Here is a 20,630-nt window from a genome sequence, read left to right as displayed (position 1 = left end):
ATATGTACAATGTGACAAGGTACGCGGCACGCGCGTCTGAGACTCGAACCAAAATTGCCGTTTCAATGAAACCTCGTATTTTTAATTGTTTTGCGAAACCGTAAAGCAACTTTGTTGATTTGTATAGCACCATCGATTTCGAACACAACTGACAAAGAACCGGACAGATCGCTTAACCCCTTGCACTACGATTACTATCATGGTTGCAGAGATTAGAATTCATCTTTAACACTTTATATTTCAATAATATATATAACTACTATTGAACTATAAATATTATAATTCAATAATTAAATCTTCAATTATTAAATCTTCAATAATTAAATCTTCAATTATTGAATCTACTACTTTCTTTAAATAAGAATTAAATTTTATTCCATAGTCACCAATATTTAAACATCGAAGTAAATCGAAGCATAAATATAATATTCCTTTTTCTTCGACGAAATTAACGCGATCGAAAAAATTATATTTTAAAAAGAAATTATAAAGAAAATAGTACGGCAAAGGGTTAAGGGATCCTCTCGCGTTACATCGAAGAGAAGAGGCGTACAGTTCGCATAAACGAGAACAGAAACCGATTTGCCGTCCGCGCGTTGTTCGTCGTCGAGGGGGTATTAGGCGTGTTTCGTTCGCGTTCATCTTTTTTGTGGGATAAGCTCCGGAGAGACGGCGCGCAACAAGAACATTTACAAAATAACCATACGCTCGTGTATACGACACATAATGTATATATATATCCTTTGTATATGTACAAAAACTTGTGTATACGAAATCTTTTCTTTTATTCTTAAAGATCATAAAAAATATCGTCGGAAAGAACAACAGCTGTTTTGCGAGGTCGAGAAAGTTCGTTTCTTGGGAAGCGATACCGTGTCGACGCGCGCCCTCCGCCAATTTTTTTCGCAAACCGGGGAGCGAAAACGGCCCGATTGAACATTCACTGAACAGCAAGGGTTAAACAATCTCGGACATCGCGCGACTGGTTCTTGTCACTCGAGAAGCCTGCGATGCTGTTTACGATTTGAAAATAGACTGCGGATTCTGCATGAGCGAAATTAATGCCAATTGCGATGAAAACTGAGAGGCGTCTTTATTTTTTAATTAATTATTAAATGTTCAATTATTAGATTTTCAAGCATTAAATCTTCAACTATTTAATGTTCAACTATTAAATTTTCAACCATTAAATCTTCAATTATCGAATCTAGAATTATTAAATTTTCAATAATTAAATCTTCAATCATTAAATTTTCAATAATAAAATCTTTAATTATTGAATCATCAATCTCATTGCAACGCATCGAATTCGCAGTCTACCGATCCATAATTAATTCGGCGCCATCCTTCTTAACACTTCACCCACCGGAAGATCCATGGACAATTAATCTTCCAAATTTGCAATTATAAATAATAATTTTAAAGCTGGAACTTAACCACCGGTGGGCAACGTGTTAAGCGAAACATTATTAAAACAATCTTATCACGAAACATTGGTGCATCAAATATTTTAACAATGATAATATCTCTGTTCTTTTATAAGACGGTTGATCCTTAATTATTTTGGTCGTTGAACAACAAATCCTGAGAAGAAACGAGGTTCGTGCGCTGGTGAAACCAAGAAGACAGAACATTTTCGCGCTTCTGCACTGTCCATTAACTGTCTCGCAATAATACACGTAACAAAATATAACACGTGGCAGGCTGATTCGTGTTTTTCTCTTTTTCGAACCGATTCGCGAGAATATCCGGGACCGTTTGCGTGGCTTTGCGACGTGAACGTTGGCACTAGATTGCGTCGGTCGCAAGATCAGAGAAAAGCGATTGTCAGAAAGAAGAGAGAGATAGAGAGATAGATAGTTAGTGATGAAGAGAGAGAATTTGATTTAATGAACAGAATAATTAACGGCGCGTTCAATTCCTGTGCTCGCGGTGAAGTGCTCTGAAATTGTGCTTTTAGTACGATCTAGCGAGTCGTCTATGCCTCGGCGATCCTAACGCGCTATTATCGATACAATTCTAAACGCGGTAATTTATCTAGCGGGTCGAAGACTAGCGGAAATTGTACCTCGAATGCGTCTATAACTGTATAGTATGCTACGTTAAACAAGAAAACGTGGAAACAATATTTTTACGCAAACGTATTTCTTCGAATTGTTCAAAGGATATCGCTTGACTTGGTACAGTGATTTAGTGTTGATAGACCGCCGATATTTATGCAAACTCTCGGTCATATAACATAATATAATATGACAATATAGTACAATATAATAGGACATAATATAATATAATATAATATAATACAATACAATACAAAGTAATTACGTCAGGTTCAGAAATAAATTATTCACAATTCGACGACAGCTCCCAAAAATCAAACAATTACTTCCTCTCATCAAAAAATAAAGCATACATATATTAAAACAAAAATGATTTATTCTTCTCACTTATAGAGACTGAAAAGTTACACAATTTTCATCGTAGTTCTCACAAAATTCGAAACACGATTAAGAATTTGTATAGAAACCGGCAGTCAAAGGGAACAATTCGATACAAGAAAAGATCAATAATAATTTACAGATAAAGGGATAAATAATAGTGAACAGAAAAAAGGGATTTTCTAGACAGTGTCCTCCGTTAATAAAACATTAAACGTCACTATTATGATCAGATACAGGGGCGATAGCTAATTCGAGCGGACGGATGAGGGATCGTTTTATTCCGAAAGCGAGAGAAAAGTTTTCTTAAACAGGCTAAGGAAGTCGGTCTAATCCCTAAAAATACTTTCGTGAATGGTAGTACTCTAGACTGCGGTTAAGTAGTAACGGTAGTGTTAAATTCTTAAACGTTAAAGTTTTTGTTTAAAGATCGAAACGTGTGCGCGTGTGTGTGCACGAAGGTATCGCGGTTCCTCAATCGTGCGCCACCTATAGAGAGAGGGTAGAACGGTGCGTGTTACAGCGCCCCTCGCAATAAATACTTAAACGACGAAACGTTCTCTATCAGCGATCAATCAAAGCGTTAATATAATATAGTAACATTGTAAAAATCCCCTCGGCAATTGTGTCCGGGTCGCTGATACGGTTAAACGTATATGCTCGTGTGTTCGAATGGCGGCGAGGAACAGCCGTTGCACAGAACGTGGCCGCCATACGAAAAATTATTTAAAAAAATATCGGCCTTGGTGTGCGCTTACGAGGAGTCGATAAGTACGGATACCTGCATTATCTCCCTGACAAAAGCGGTAAGTAACAACGTCGGTGCTGTCGGAACGAACGTTTTAAGTACTCAGTCAATCGCAAAATGAATAACAATGCTCGTCGGTGTGTGTAAGAGGTGTCGAAGGGAGGTTAAAGGAAACGGTATATTTACAGGTGAGAGTAGTTGTCGGCATCGTTTTACAGAGAACGGTGTGTGATAAAATTACGCGTACGGTCGGAGTAAAATAAAAATCTCATCGAGGTGCGATATCTCGTCGATTTAAAATAGTAAAACGCCTTTTGAGTGTAAGAGATTTCTGAAGTAAGGACAAATAGTAAACGAGCGAGAGAGATAGAGAGGCGATTATCGTTAAATTACAATTAAAAGATATTAACTTATCACAAATACAACCGCATAAATGTATGTATATCTACAGGGTGGTCCATCAGAAATGGAATTCCTTAGCGTCTCCACCTCGAGTCGTCATTTCCAAATGAGAAGCTTCATTTCGTCAATTCGATAGAACTGTGGAACAATGTTCTCACCGGTGAAATAAAACCTTTATATTTACACAAAGATTGAGATGATAAGAATACCGCGGCACTTTATGCAAAATTAATAAATAGAGTTAGATGAAAGAAAAGGGATGCACCTTCGAGTCAAAATAAAATAAAATAAGAGCAATATAGATACAGAAAGCTCCACACGTTGTACATATGACGCTAGAGACAATGTTCCATCCAATTCCATCGAGACGAACGCGAGACAGCCGTCCGAAGACCGGTTAACCGACGTAGACTATAAATCTCAACTATTCGGCCACGACGGCCTGTTTATCCTATCGTCAACAGAGATAATTCGATGTCTGATTAACCACGCCGTTCGCCGAGGAACAACCGTGTTTCCCCCAAATGTCACCCCCCGCGGTCGCAGCAGCCGTTCCCGGGCATTTCCCTATCACACGTGGTAAACGATAGCGCGTAGAAAACTGCGGTATGTACACACATCTTGATCCGACGTCTTCCAAACGCAGAGCGGGTCAACAACATTGAGCATTGGGCAGATACATATATAATTTTATACACGTAGTAGTCGTTGATTAGGAGTGTCGTCGTACGACTTGGAAGACCTACGCCGACGATACTGCCTTACGTTTTACGCATCGTGCGCGACATGAAAGCGACCGATTTCTCCTCCATTTCCCCCCTCGATCCCCATCGACTGTCAAGTGAACCGATTTAGTAGGTGAACACCACCCCTGAGAGCGCGCGTTTTCCTCTTCGGGAAACGAACGGAAGCTGGCTCCGTAGTCTAGCGGGTTAAGATCCTCGGCGATCAGTCCCTCGACAGCTTGCGCAGCCAGGCGGCCCTCAGATCGGCCGCGCTCGGCGCCGCTGACTTCTTGCCGGTGTCCTTCTGCGGGAAGACACCCTTCTTGGGAAGACTCCTTTCGGGGCTGGGGCTGGGGCTTGGACTAGAACTCGGCGATCTGGAGGAGCTGCTAGAAGATCGGTCCCTTCTCATCTCCTCGAGACGCTTCTTGTGCTCGTACAGCGGGCCGCGGATCACTTTCAAGGTCGTCTCCAGCTCGTACGCTCTGTCCTTCAGGCTGTTGTAGAGATCGATGTCCAGGCCGATTTGTCTCGCCTTCTTGTGCAACGCGATCAGGTGGCGTCTGCTCAGCACGTCCGGCAGCATGTACTCCTGCATAGAAAAAAATTTTTTTTTTTTACTGCAACGTTGCTATTTTAAACGCTTTATATGTTATTGTTACGCTCTTTTGCACTGTTCTTTATTTTTTGGTAATTATTATATTATATATTATTGTAATAATATTCGATTTATATGAATTTTATTCAGTCATTTACTAGAATTACGATATTCCCTGAAAGGGGACAACGGAGTGCAAAGGGTTAAAAAATACATCTTTATTTCATTTTACATGATCGACAAGAACCATTTCTATTTTGCAAAAAAATTCGCAGTCTACTCGTAAGGGTTGGAAGCATAGGGGATGTGCACTGACTTGTTTGGTCAAGACGAAGTAGCAGAACCAAGCCATCGTGGTGCCGTAGGTGACGAAGTACGTGACCGGCTCCATTATGTCCCAGGAATATTCCCACCACGTTAGCCTGGCCAAGCCGCTGAACTGGACAGACATAAGGACCAGACACATCCAGATAAAGACGTTCGCTCTCCTGGCGGCCGTGGTTTCCAGATCCACTAGTTTCTGGAACAAAGAACGAAACGAAGCATTATCATCTCAGTCTGCTGACCGTCACTAACGGAGGCTCTGAAATAACAATTTTTCTTGTCGTTTCATTGCCAAATTTTACCCCGAATTCAAGGCAGCTTAATTTTTATCTAATTAAAAAATCAAGGCTCGACAATTTCTACAAAGGGGTGGCTAATTAAAAAATGCTTTTAGAGGGCGGTTGCTGGCACGAAAGGGTGGACGACATATTGACAATTACACGATGTAGCTTTGCTGCTTTGTTAATTGGTATACTGTGGCTATTTACGGAGAATAAAAATTATTTGTAATAATTGTAAGGTACGTGAGCTGTATAAATATTATAATATCGTTCTTTAATACTTTTTAACGAGGTGAAAATACTGTTAAAGTATTTTTAAATGATTTAATATTTTCTCTGTATTATCCTGAATTAAACCCTTTTTCCACCCCTTTCATCTATCTCTATTAATAAAATCCCTCATGGATTACATTTATTTAGAGAACGAGAAAAATCAAAAATAGCGGATTTAAAAATGAAAGAGCCGGGAATCGGGCCGCGCACTATCAGCAGAGGGATCAAAATGTTCGTTCGCGAGGGGTTAATATTTACAGTTTGCAGCGGATAGCGTAGGATCACGGAGTGCCGCGAAACTTTTCATCCTATCGATGTTATATATTCGCTACGGATTCTGCAGCGAAAAGAGAAGCTTGTAACGTTTCCGCCGGCCGTTATTATCATTATTATTACCGTCGCGTTTCGACTTCTCTCTTCGCTACCAGTTCCCAGTTTTACTTGTGTATCCCGTTACAAGCCCCTTTAATTATCTTCTGAAATGAATATCCGCTCCCCTAGCACCGCCCTGTGCTCGTTATTACCGAAGCAAAGCCGCGCCTGCTTTTTCATCGAAACTGTTACAAGCGTTAGAAATGATGCTTTTAAAGTTCAACAAGTTTTAGTTTATGATCATTACGGAATGTATTTTATGAATAGTGTTGTTAAAAGAGCATTTGAGGTTTATGAGATTGTAGGAATTTATGTTGAAGTTGGTGGGTGAAGTGCACGATTGTAGAGACATTTAGGTAGTTTAAAAACAACCTAAAGCATTTTTACTATTATAATTATTATTATCATTACCATTATTAATATCATCATTATCGTTATTTTAGTATTATTAGCATCGTCCTAATCGTTATCATCATTATTATTATCATCGTAATCGTCATCTTCATCATCGTCATCATCATCAACGTCAGTATTGACATCATCATCGTCATCATCATAATCATCATCATCAAAATCATCGTCATCATCATAATCATCATCATCATCGTCGTCATTGTAATCGTAATCGTAATCCTCATCATCATCATCATCATCATCATAATCATCATCATCATCATCATCACCAAAATCATCATTATCATCATCATCGTCGTCGTCATGATCACCATCATCATCATTATTATCGTCATCGTCATCAACGTCATCATCGTCATCGTCACGAGGAACCGACACCGGAGGGGAAACTCTGCCCGCGGAATGAAAAAAGAAACGAGACCGCCGCGGATCGTCGTTATATAATTAGAAAGACGTCCGGTGCTGTGTTACGGCGATACGTTAATCGGTTTTTGGTAATCAGGTTTCGCGAGCGCGAGCCGGCCCGAACACAGCCGTTAATTATCGAGCGGCTCGCGTCGGGACGATTTAAACGAACTCCGTGAAAAATGAATTCATCCAACGAGGAGAAAACGAGCGATAAAAGAGAGCCGCGCGCGTAGCGAACGATGGATTTTCTTGAATAATTCGCGCGCGCTCGAACGCGGCGGAATGCTAATCGCGTGCCCGCGGCTTCTCCTTAGGCTTCCGTTGAACGCAGATGCCAGGGGGGGTTCGCCGGGAATGTATCAATTCCTGTGCTCGCTATCTCGAAAACGGGCGGAACGTTCTAACTGCACCTCTTACCAGAAATTATTTCTTCGACTTCGCTAAGTAATTCGCGCACGGTCTCCGAAGTAATTAACCCCTGCAGCACAGTTCCCGAAGCAGTTATCGCCGCTCCCAAGAAGCATTTAGGGTACTGTATCATGTGTTAACTTTTGATACTCAGTTTTGAGATAATTGATGATATAAATTGAAATTAATGATAATATAAATTCTACAGCTAAATAAAAATCATTCGACTCAATTTTTCACATCGGCTGCTCCAATGTACACTGTACGCGTTGATACTACACTATAGAAAATTTACTACCCCCCACACTGTAAACGCATTCATAGCAAGTATAACGATGCAATATCTATAAAACGCGAGCATCGAGCGCATTTTACTACATTCTCCAGTTTACCTACCTTTAGTATAAATATTAACTAAAGTTGCATCCTAACTACATTTACATTGCACCATAACTACATTTACATTACGCCATATACAATCCGCGATCACGCTCGCAACGAGGGGGTTGATTGGACACCCAGCAAGCAATGCTTGTTTTTCCGTCCGCTATTTCGCTATTTAATAAATCAGCAAATGGGGCGTGGGGGGGGAGGGGAATAAGGTGCCATCTTGAAGAATGGCGTCTCCGCGGCGAGAGTTTCGCTCTGTTCGCCCGTTAATGGGATTGCGAGCCGAGATTGCGGACCCGTTGCCTCGTAGGACTTTACCTGCTCCAACGGCTCCAACTCGAGCCTGACTGTCTCCAACTCGGCCAACAATTGTTTCTCCATGTCCGCGTAGTGCTCTCGGACCTGGAACGCCTCGTACAGCTGTCCGATTAATTTCTGCACGTCCGATAACTGCTCTATGTTCTCCTGAAACACGCCGACGACGCACGGGTTAGGGAAACTGTTAATCGCGTTATACACGATCCGCTCGAAAATTATCGCGCGATTCGACGATCGGATTCGGTGATAACGAGATTAAATTTATTCGAATTTCGTTCGATATTTGTTGTAATTTATGTCTGCTTGAATGAAAAATTATATCGAAGTCATTAAACATTTTTGTAGTATGAGGAATTATAAAAGACATGATTATAATAACAAGATTGAATTTATTTGAATTTTGTTCCATATTTGTCAGGTTATGTTATGTCTGCTTGAATGAAAAGGTTCATCTAAAAATTTGTCGTTGAAATATGTTTATTATATGAGGAATTTTAAAAGAAATGATTATTAACTATAATAATTGTTTTTAGTGGTTTGGTAATTCCATTTTTAAAGAGAGAATATTATCAATATATAAATATGGTACAAATATATGAATATAATATAGATATAGAAATATAATATAGAAATAATATTTAATGGAGTGAACCCTTTATTACATTAAAGAAAGAGGTAAAAAATAATATAATAGAAGTCAAGCAAATAAAATACAAAAATTACGAAAGAAAGTATACCAAAAATATCCTTCACAATTATAACCTCCAAAAAAGAAATCTTTTTCCTTCGTTTCATTAAATTGTCACATTATTTCTTTAAAACTTTGAATATTCCACGGTGAATCAAGCAGAACGTTATGGAACAGAAATCAGTGAAATTCAAGCATACTGCGAGGACATCTTCGACGGTAGCTTATCAGTCGAATCAAATTTCCTTCTACCCGATTTTCGAGAAGAAATATAGAAGACGGTGCCGTCGAGTCGCGCGGCATAGTACAACGAATCCGTTTGGACGTGTTCCGTGGATATCGAACCAGGTCAGACAGATTAATATACACAGCGGAGGTGTACTCACCATGGTGTGCCTCTGATGCAAAGGGGGCGTAACGACGTACTCGTTGTCGTTTATAATCAGCCGGAAGTCCTCCTCCATTAACGACTCTATCGTGTTGTTGAATCCTATCCTAACGCCGTCTGAAAGCATCAAGCATCGCCGTCGCGCGCCGTTAACACCCGCGTGCCGGGTCTCGGGTCGGTTCGGACCCGGAATAGAAATATAAGTAATTTAACTAATCTAGTATTTTATAATCGATTAAAATTATCGCGGTGAATATTATCGAGCTTTATATAGAATATAAAATGTTTAGGAGAAGCAAGTTGGAAAAGACGATTAAAAAATTGCTGGATAATGTTATAAATAATTCTGAGTAGGTGAGGTGATACGGAAAATTGGTGAAATATTTTTTAAAGTATTTTTACGTGATTATTTAAGGCTTAATCTTTTGCTATCGAAGCCATTTTAACTGTAATTCTAAAATAATTTTTCTCACATAAAGTATTATTATTTTATCACGACAAAATGTATTTTATGCATATGAAATTGAATATTGTAACTCACGCGACAACTTTTAATAATTAAAAATACTTAATAATTTTTGAGATCTAACTTTTCATAACATGAAAATAATTTTGAAACGCGCTGTAACAATTTGTGACGACACTTTGACGGACTGGACTTTCGACACGAAAGGGTTGAAAGACGTTCGACAGACTCACCGATGGTCATGACGGATGCCCGGTCGATGCCGCGGTCCTCTTTCTTCAGCATCTTGACCAGGTCGCCGACCGTGTGCGTTATTGGCTTCAGGGTAAGCACGCATTGCTCCTTCCTCGACGGCAACGGCACCGTGATCTTCGGTAATCCTCGATGATACGTCACCGTCACCTCTGGAACTGCGATTCAGACAGGTTATGTCAAGTCTTCCAAATCTTCGAAATTCAAGATTTCTCTTTAAACTCCGAATATTTATGCATTTGCGATGCAAGCAGTAAAATATATTCGTAAAATACAAGAAACTGAGTAAATTAGCAATAAATTTTATTTTAATTTTCTAAGAAAAAATAAGAAAAGAAACACAGTATAGTTCATAAGATAATAATAAAAATGATAGTAACTTCCATTTCAGAAGTTATCTAGGCAGTGATAGGCAGTCGACAGATAATTAAACTTTATAAAGTCATTTATCACAGTCGATTTTTCTCGACGGTCGAACAATGTTCTTATAAAATTAATACACCTCTCGACAGAGGATGAAGAAGCGATAAAGATAACGCTGGCTTATCATGCTCGAGGAGACGCGTTTCGAGGAGCATTAAAGTCATTCATCGAGACGTGTACTAGCCGGGCTACTTTTCGATATCGAAACGAGCAGCTCGGACTAATCGGATGCAGTTTCTCTTTTTTAAGAGAAGCGTTCGTTGCAACGGTCTTGTAGCCTAGAGTGTAAACTCCTTTCATCCTCCTTTCGGATCGAACACCGGCTAAAAGTCTCTGGAAATACGCAACTGGAGCACAATTTATGTTCATTTTTTAGTATTTTGAGAAAATTCAAAGTTGGCGAATTGGTTGAGGTTATGTCAAGATTTTATTAGTCTTTCGATCAGCGTAATTCAGGTCAATTTTTTATTGTTACGAGAAAATTAAAAGTTAGAATATTATTAGAGGTTATGTCAAGATTATTAGTATTTCGAAAGAGCATAATTCAAGTCCTCTTTTTTGGTTCGAGAAAATTAATAGTCAGGATATTAGGAGAGGTTATGTCAAGATTTATTATTCTCTAGAAAAAGCATAATTCAAGTCAATTTTTTATTGGTTCGAGAAAATTAATAGTCAGAATATTAGTTGAGGTTACGTCAAGATTTATTATTCTCTAGAAAATTCTCCATAACAATATCCTCACCAGATAAAGATCCCATTTAATTAACATTATTAAATTAAATATTTGTTCCATTAAACATTAACCAGTCACAAATAAAAACCGTACCCTAAACTAATCCCAAATTATGTGATATCCCCTTTCTTCCTAAAACTATACTCGCACCATATTCGAAATAAACGATCCGAACTCGTTTTCTCCACCCTCTTTGCGCGCCGCGAAGAAAATCGCACGGCGCGGCGGTTTCGAGCGCGTGTCATTCGAGAACGAAGTAAACGCGAAAGCACGGCTGTGTTTTCGTTCGTTTGGCGGCGGGGGCGATTGGATTTCGCCGGGGCGTGACGCGTAACCGGCCGATTCCCTAACGTTTGATTTCTGTTCTCTTTTGAACGGGAACAGTAAAAGACGGGAATAGGCGAGTTCTTTGCTTGCACCCCCCCCCCCCCCCCTCTTCCCGGTACAACGGCGGATGCTGAAAGATTGCTCGTTCCGGTGCTCCGGGACTTTTACCGGGCTCGTAAAACGCCGTGGTCCGTATATGTGTACACTGTGCCGTGTACTATAGTACTACACCATGCGACCTCTTCGTTTCGGCGGGTCAGGGAAGTCTCTGACATGGTAATTCCACGAATTTACGAGCAGAAATACGTGGCCGACTGTGCAGTTCGGATAATTCTCGCGATGACAGGGCATCTCTGCGCGGAGAAATTATCGTCGGAATTCCTTCGCGCGAGGTCAACGCGTGCTTCTGGCTTTGCGGAATGGCCGTGGGGTGTTATGGTTATTTATTTATTTAGATGGAATTAAGTCGAATATCCTTTTATTTGTTTTATGGAAATTTAAAGGAATAATGATAGCTGTGATGAGATGGCAATTATAATTGCAATGGTTGCAAAATAATAATAATGGTAGTAACAATAACATAATAATAATAATAATAATAATAATGGTAACAGTAGTAATAACATAATAATAATAAGAAGAATAGTAGCAGCAGTCATAACATAATAATAATAATAATAGTAGTAGTAATAATAACATAGTACTAACAACAGCAACAATAACCCAATAATATAAATAAAAATCTAAACAATGAATCACCATACGCCAATTAAATATCCCATTTTCCAATAGAATTACAAAATTGATATTTAAATACCTTAAAATCTCTTAGTCAATAAATATATCAGTATTGTTAATATAATTGTTAACTAAAGCAAAAATTCTACTTAAAGGACCAGCACAAAACTCGATATTTTCTCGTAAAAAATCACAGACTATTAAAAATAATAAATCTACTAATATTACATAGAATTCGATGCGTTAATTTTCATTGTAATATGATCAATATTAATAATCAGTCTATCAGTGATTGATCAATTCTAATCGGTGTCTAAGTTCGTCTTCGGCTTCGATTTCTCGACGATAAAGTTGTAGGAGCCGCTTAGAGCACGAGGATCGCATAATTCCTTTTCCAATCGAACATCTTAAGGAACACCGATACCGAACAGAGTCTTCTATTGCTATTCCTGCGAATCCTCTTGTTCCGAGACTCCCGTATCCCAAGCTCCTGAGAGTTTCAGAGTCGATTAGCTCTGATCCTCTCGCGCAGAATCACAGAATTCGGTGACGCGATTTAACACGCTACGTGCGAAAGAGGTGCTCGAGTATTTTTAAGATACTTCGCGCCATTTAATCAATTCCATTTAATAATTCCATTTAATAATTCCATTTAATAATTCCATTTCATAATTTCATTTAATCAATTCGATTTAATCAATTCTATTTAATAATTCCATTTTAAATTATAAAATGATGTGTATATTTGCGAAAGAATCTCTCTGTTAAGTACTAAAAATCCTTGTTATGCACTTGTCTTCAAGATTTTAATCTTGATAATATTAAATGTTTTTTAAGAGGACGGGTATTGTTGAAAATTGTAGAAATTTAATTAAATCGTGGATTTTCACACGTCTATTCAAAATTGATATTTTCTACTGAAATCAGTAGAAATATATATACAAAATATAGCTGCAGTAGTATGACAGGATTTTTTGAAGAAATATAAAAATTTAATTAAATCGTGGATTTTCACACATCCATTAAAAATCGATGTTTTCTATCCAATACAGTAAAAAATATTAATTTTGGATGAATGTGTGAATATCCACGATTTAATTTAACTCTTAAAATGATTAAAAAAAATTTTTAATAATATATCTTTAAAAATATTTAATATATATTTGTTGTCAGGAAGGCTCGCAGCCTCTAGATAATATTTTCTCGGAATCCGTGGATAATTGTTCGCGGCGGAGACGCGAAAGAAGCGAGCGCGGCGGCCAGGTTCCGCGGTTCACATGCTCGTGGATGCATTTTGAGAGATCGCTAAGCCGGATCGGCGCTCGGTTCCGTTCTGCTTCCAACGGAAAAGATGCCCGTGGTCGTCCCATTCCGGTCTCCACACTCTAATACCTTGCCCGCATCAAACGGCTGCTAACCAGGTTAACGCGATCCAGCTCTCGATCGCGCGACCATCACGCGAACGGAATTCACGGAAACGGAGATTTCGTTTCGCAAAGACCGTTCTCGACCCTTCCCCTCTGTTCCTCTGTCGCGAACCGATTCGCCGGGATCCGATTAGCCTCCCTTAACTCAGTGGAATCACAATCTTAGACAGTAAGAGGTTAACGTTCATCGCCATTTCGAACATTTATATTTTGTATTTTCTTCTGCGTTTTGCACGTAGAATTGAAGATTTGAATTTTTGGCAGCTTGTTATACATTGTAAATTAGTAAAATTTGTGTGGTGGAATTTATGAGATTAGTAAATTTAGTAAAAATTTATAGAATTAGTAAGTATAGTAAGATAAGTATTTGATTTAAATTAATCAAATTTGTAAATGTAGACAAGTCAGTGAAATCAGGAAAATTAGAAAAATTGGAAAAATTGGAAAAATTAGAAAAATTGAAAAAATTTAGCAAAAATAGCGAATTGATTAAAATTAGTCCATTTAGCAAAGTTAGCAGCTTAGTAAAATTAGAAAACGTTGCAAAATTAGTAAATTAAGTACTAATAGTAAAACTAAGGAAATTAGTAAACTTAGGAGAAATATTGAATTCGGAAAATTATTAAATTTAATACAATTAATAAACTTAGTGAATATAGTCAAATTAAGATAATGATAAATATAGTAAACTCAATAGATTCAGTAAAATTTGTAAGTTCTGTAAAATTAGTGAATTCTGTAAATCTAGTAAATTTAATAAAATGAGTAAACTTAGTAAAATGAGTAAACTTAGTAAAATTAGTAAACTTGGTAAAATTAGAAAATCTAGTAAAATTAATAAAATTAGTAAATTCAATAATTTTAGAAATTTAGAAATAGTAAAATTAGTATACTCCATAAAATTGAGCAAATTCAGTAAAACTAGTATCAAAACTTAGTCCCAATTAACACCAAAATTAGTACTACTATTAAATAAATAACCACGTTAACCAACACTTAGCTTTTGCAAAATTCCTAACCATCAAATTCCACCAAATTCCCATAAAAACATTTCAATCTAAAATCATAGCACACTACAACAATCACACCACAATTCACAACTACAACCTCCATCACCGAATGAATTAACAATGCCTCGAAAAACGCCTGGTCTAACCATTCCCGACACAGTATCCCGAGGGGCGATCATTAGAAAACATTGAACGCATCGCCGGCGGACAAAGGCGAGCAAACGGCGCGCGAGAAAGTCAATTATCTATGAATTAGAAGCGAGCTCGTTCGAGCGGGCTGTCTGGATGCCAGGTTCCCGTAGCTCCGTAACATCTCCGCGCCGCCACGAGAACCCGGATCCCCGAAGGAAAATCGTAATTTCCTGCGGCTGAATCTCGAAGGCGTGCACCGTCGACGATCGACGAAACATTGTACGTTTCCTCGCCGGGAGATGAACAGCGAATACAGTAGCCGAGCGAGAAAGTCCATTATCCATGCATTAGACGCTAATTTATTTCGTCCGCGATATCATTCTCGAAAACTAAGAACCGAGTCGAACGCGCGCGCGCGGCAAATCGGAATTCTCCGCGGCTGGGAATCTCGAAGCTTGTTTACGACGATCGGTGTGAGCCGTTACGCGCGTCGTTGTCGAATTAGTGGGAACGTAAAATGCGCGAGAAAGTCCATTATGCGTGTATCAGACGTTAATTCGAAGGATCGCGGCGTTTTATGGAAGTTTCGTTCGCAGCGTTCCTCCTCGAATTCGTCGAAAAGCGAGAAAAAGAAAAATCGAAATTTTCTGCGGTTGGAATCTCGAAGCCTGTTTGCGACGATTGGTAGACTGTTGCACGCGTCGTCGTCGAATTACTAGGAACGTAAACCGCGCGAGAAAGTCCATTATGCATATATCAGACGCTAATTCGACTGGCCGCATGAAAGCTTCGTTCACCGTCGTTCTTCCTCGACTTCCTCGACTTCCTCGAAAACCGGGAGAGCCGGATACCAGCGAAAAATCGGAATTTCCTCGCGGCCGAGCTGAGCCAAACGGAGTCCGATTTCCCGCGGAGGAGTTTTAATCAGTTGAAAGTAGAATGAGGATCAAGTTTAATTGGAGCCGAGACGAAGCACGCTGGAAAATAGAAAACCGTGTTGTACTCTGGGAACGTGCCGTCGAGAAAATTCCGCTCGACGGCCCCGCTCGAGTTCGATCCGAACGCTTCGAGAGGTTGCAGTAGCATTAATGATTTCACGTTCGAGAATACGCGGACGTTCGCGGATAATGCGAGTCCGCGAATAATGCGAGTCCGCGAAGGCGGCGATTTTCACGGATCTGAAAACGATGCGCTTGATATAGAGGGATGATGATAATAGGGACGGGTCGATGTTGACAGTCTGTAGCGATCATGTTGTTTCGAATGCGTCGATTAAATACCTCATACAGAGCCCATTTAATTCCATTTTAAAAAAAAGGGTGTCCCAAAATTCACGCAAGAAGTAATTTTGATAGAAAACACAGATTTATAATTAAAAATTGTAAATTTTTTATTGACAATAAAAATGCGTTGTTCTTTTGTGTAGCGCTCCATCTATAATAACCCTGAACTGTCAGCTGTCATTCTGTATTTTTCTTTTGGTTGCCAACACTTTACCGCACAAATGGCGCAAAATTCAAATTTTGCGTGAATTTTGGAACACCCTATACTTCTCATACTGTGCCGGAGATCAAATTTTAGCCTGCAGCTGTCTGCAGGCGTTTGCCGTATATCGGGGAGCCCTGATGGTTACTTTTGCTGAAATATAGGACGCCGAGGGCTCGCCATAGTCGTAAGTTGCCATTCTCTGTCTCCAGGGTCTCGAGCTACTAATTTTTGACGTGCTAAGGAGTCGGCGGTCTAAAGCAGTACCGAGTTGTATACGATCTCCCGAGGGATGCGCCATCGAACGCTTTTCTCGCTAATTATGCCTCGCTCGCTGGAAGCTGCTGCATTAACAGCAACTTTCAAAGTCTTCCCTGCAACATGTCGGATTACTTTATTGGGGCTAAAGTGTCACTTGGCGAACTGTCGCTGGAAAATTCAGTAGAAAACACTCGGCCGTATATTACAGATCCTTGAAAACGATGGAATTGTTCAACGAATTTATAATTTAATTATAATATAATTCTTTATAACGATATATTCGCGCACTTCAGCGTCGATTATCAGCCATCAAAATCCCCACATAGTTAAAGCAATTTAATTAATTAAAGCGAAACTAGAAAGTTAATATTTATCACAGGGGGTGGCATTGGAACCCTTTCGCATTCTTAAGAATCTATTCAAATTCAGTTCGTTCAAATATATTACTATAAAAACGAATTCTCAAGATTGCTCAGAAATTAGTCCGGCGCTCAACGCGTTAACAGGTAATAACAGTTTCAAATTGATATCCGTACAAAATGAAATGATAATTAAATGGATCGAGGGAATTAATTGCATCGAGAGAAATAAAATTTCTCCACTTTCTTCTGCTTTGCAGTATTTTGCAGCGCGGAAAAATCAGTTAACCGGTACTCTGTCGACCAGTGGTCCTGATTATTTAATCGATGGTCAGTTGTTAATAATTAGTTAACTAGTGATCAGTTTATGTCAAAGTTAGGTATAGTGAAAAATGAAAATGTATATTGAAAAATATATTCAATAGTGAAAAATATATTCAACAGTGAAAAATGTATTCAATACTGAAAAATATATCCAACAGTGAAAAATATATTCAACAGTGAAAAACCAATTTAACTTTCCATATTTCATTTCCGACGAATGTCGCGTCGCGCGGAGTTTCCACAAACACGGTGGCGATTTTCCCGGCCGCGAATGAAACGGGCGCCGGCGTCGCGGTTTTCCACGTCAAAGGCCGCAATAACGGCATTTCAGCGTTAGCGTCCGAGGAATGCCGATGCTTGCGCAAACCACGGCGCGGGCTTTTGGAAAACGTACGATACCGTGAAACGAACACCGGAAGGAGTTATGCTCGTTGAGGATCGAGCAACAACCGGTCTGTCGATCGGCGGTTACGCAACACCGGCAACCCGCGAACTCCGACGAATTATTGGCTTGGCAATTAAGTCATCGCGAATTTTGTTAATAGATGGTCTCAACACATTCTTTTATTTTATCAACGTGTTCAAAGTAATTCAGTTATATTGTTTTCTTACTGTCCGGACTTTCATCTTCAATTTAGTAAAAAAATTGCACCGATTAATTATTTAGTTTCGTTTTATTTATTTTATTTTATTTAGTTTCGATTTAGTTTCAAGATGGAAGGGCAAGGCGCACGTTTCAGACATATTTTATTACATTATTTCCAAAAAAGCAAGCATCGCATTTTTATGTTACATACAGTATATTAAAATAAAGCCTCGAAAGAAAGGCAGTGTCAAAATTGATTTGTCTAATTGAATAAACCAACATTTTTAAGTAAAAGAATTGAATTTTCCTTCTTATTTTAAATCTCAATTACTTAGTTGCCAATAAATCCGCCGCCGACAATGATCCTGATTTAATTACGGTTCGCTGATCAGGATAAAAGAGTCGACGGCCGTCGCCGCGTGTACCATCGCGATCCCACCGACGAGATAACAGTCATTCCGCCGCGCGTTGCTAAATAATCGCCTGTAAGAAACGCGCGCGAGCGCGGCCATTTCGCGCGCTTAACCATGAAGAATCGTTATTGCGCCGATGTAGCGTAATTTCGGGCCGATCAGAGCCGTGCTGCGGGGAAAGTCGCTTTATCGGCCATTCGTTACACGATCCCTGTCGGCTTTCGATCATTCCCTGAGCAAGGTACCGGCGCGCACAGCCGCGCGTCAAATGGATTTGATCTACGCTGGTCCGCCGGTTTTTAGCGCACGCGGTTAATCGCCGGCTGAAACACCGAGTTTCGTAAGGAAATCGCGGGTGCCTGGAGATTATTTATAATATTGCTTCTTGTGAGATTTCGTATGCAAACTTCTCGCCTCATTGGAATCGTTCTGATGCTGGTATGACGAGGTTAGGCGTCCTTTTTCTGTTGCGCCATCTTTCAAGGTTTAGAGACCTTGTCAAACTTTGTCTAGCCAATTTGTTAAAGAGATAATTTTTCTAAATTTTTTTTAGAGTTTTAGAAGTTTTTAGAAGTTAATTTTTCTAAGTTTTTTTAGAATTTTAAATGTTTGGTTAAACAGTTTGACATTCTTTTTTATCAGAAATCAAATATGATTGAGGATGAAACGTATATTAGCTCTTCGCACTCGAAGCCATTTTAACTATAAGTCTGAAATAAAAATTCAATGCGTAATTAAATTAATGCAATTAAACAAAATGAATGCATAAAACAAACCCCAAGTTTTCAATAGAGCCAACAATTTTATCTCAACATTTCCTATAAAATATCCCTAACAATACTATTCACTAAAACCATATCTAATCATACATAAAAAGCGCACCCTCCCAAAGTCAATACACCCCATAAAAAAGTAACAATGTACCTACCAAAATTACCCCACCAAATTAACAAAGAACTACCAGTGTCCCAGTAAAAAAAAAAACTCGCAATTGTCATCGAGGTTTCGCAGCATCGAAAGAGAAAGCTCGCGGTGCTATTAGACGGCTGTAACTCGGTTGCACGAAATTCGGCGCAGCAGGTGTGCTCCCGGCACCTTGGAAGAGGCGCAACGTCCGACAATTAGCTCGCCCCCACGTCCGTCGTACAGTCGGACGTGGCGGAGCGAGGATGAGGCGCGCACAGGTTGGCAGAGCGGCAACCGTTTCTTGCCACTACCAAGCACCAGGTTGTGTCGTCCTCCCTTCTTCCGTGCCCGAGTGAAAAGTTCCCGGCGGTGGTGAGAAGTTTTTCCCGGCCGGCGGCAGTCTGCCACTGGATTCTGGCCAACGCCGATAAGTGAACGTGCGCGTCGCGGAACGTATGTTCGCCGATTAGGGCACTAGCTCTCTGTCTCTATCTCGCTCTCTGCCTTGTCCTTCGCCGAGAGACCGAGGCAACGGAGAGACCTGTGTGCATCCTCTGGGCGGCAATCGATCGGACTCCGGTGTTCGGTGGAGCAGTTCGCGTGACGCGAGCTCTTCAAGGATGCACGACCTGTGATCGGGGACCAGCCCCAGGGTAGGTGAATTATTTAAGGGCACGGCGGCTCGGGGGGTCGCGAAGGTGTGGCACGCGCTACCTTCTCCTCCTCTTCCTCTTCCTCCACCTCCTCTTCATCCTCGTCCACCTGCTCCTCGACCCTACGCCAGCCGCTGAAACCTAAGGGTCGCACGTGCGTTGCCCTCTTACGGGCGAAATTTCGTTGCCCCGAGGAGGGTAGCTTCGCGTGCGCCAGGGTGGAAACGAGACGATTCGGGCCCGGGATCCGCCCGGCTTTCCAGGGCTTTCTTTATGGGGTGGAACACCGCTTCCGATTGTTTCGAGAGATCCTGCGGAATGTTAGTGGCCGGGCTTTTTGTGTGTCCGAGGGTGATGGAAGGGTTTTTAGACGGCTCGGAGAAGCTTCGGGCTTTAGAGGGTCGGCGATCGTGGTCGATGCGGCCGTTTCGTGGGGTTTACGTGGCTTCGGTGCACGCCGGGCTTTGTTTCACTGCTTACCCGCGATATGTTCTGTAATTCTAGGCTGTTTATTATGTTCCATTGCGAGCTGCTTAATTATTTAATCGACTGAAGACTTAATGCTTCTAATATCAAAGTGCCTTTGTCATACAATTATAAATAAAAAGAAATACAGTTATAAAGTCTTACAATAAAATATTATGTAAAAGGCTATATTTATAAATGTCAATTTTATTAGGTTGTTAAAAAAGTAATTTCGATTTTCCTAGTAGCTTGAAAATAACTAAAATTGCCTTCGCGACACTCTAATAAAATTTAAATAATTTTACGAGAACTTGTGGAATATGAGAGATTGTTCCAAGAGTCTGTTAGTTTATAAAATATTCTAGGGACGTTGATAAACAAAATCCGAGTCTCCTGAATCTCCAGCTATGAAAAGCTTAACTTATTATTTTTTAAGCCCGGGGAACATTTTCCAAAAGAAATTATTACTATATTTATAATATATTATTATAAAAT

General features: G+C 39.8%; 1 protein-coding gene across 1 annotated transcript; it reads right to left on the bottom strand.

Moving 5' to 3' along the window:
* Positions 1-318: 318 nt before the first annotated feature.
* Positions 319-20,193, bottom strand: Mcu (mitochondrial calcium uniporter). The gene is made up of 7 exons (XM_078182642.1): positions 20,151-20,193; positions 19,725-19,811; positions 9,875-10,051; positions 9,174-9,292; positions 8,100-8,246; positions 5,228-5,431; positions 319-4,905 (listed from the first exon to the last, which is right to left on the bottom strand). Exons 1-7 carry the CDS (start codon positions 20,191-20,193, stop codon positions 4,537-4,539), a joined length of 1,146 nt encoding a protein of 381 aa, XP_078038768.1. The 3' UTR covers positions 319-4,536.
* Between the last annotated feature and the right edge of the window lie 437 nt (positions 20,194-20,630).

This window comes from Augochlora pura, chromosome 6 (assembly GCF_028453695.1).
Source record: "Augochlora pura isolate Apur16 chromosome 6, APUR_v2.2.1, whole genome shotgun sequence".
NCBI classification, from domain to species: domain Eukaryota; kingdom Metazoa; phylum Arthropoda; class Insecta; order Hymenoptera; family Halictidae; genus Augochlora; species Augochlora pura.
Note: the sequence above shows the minus strand (reverse complement) of the source record. Positions and strands in the feature narration are given on the sequence as shown.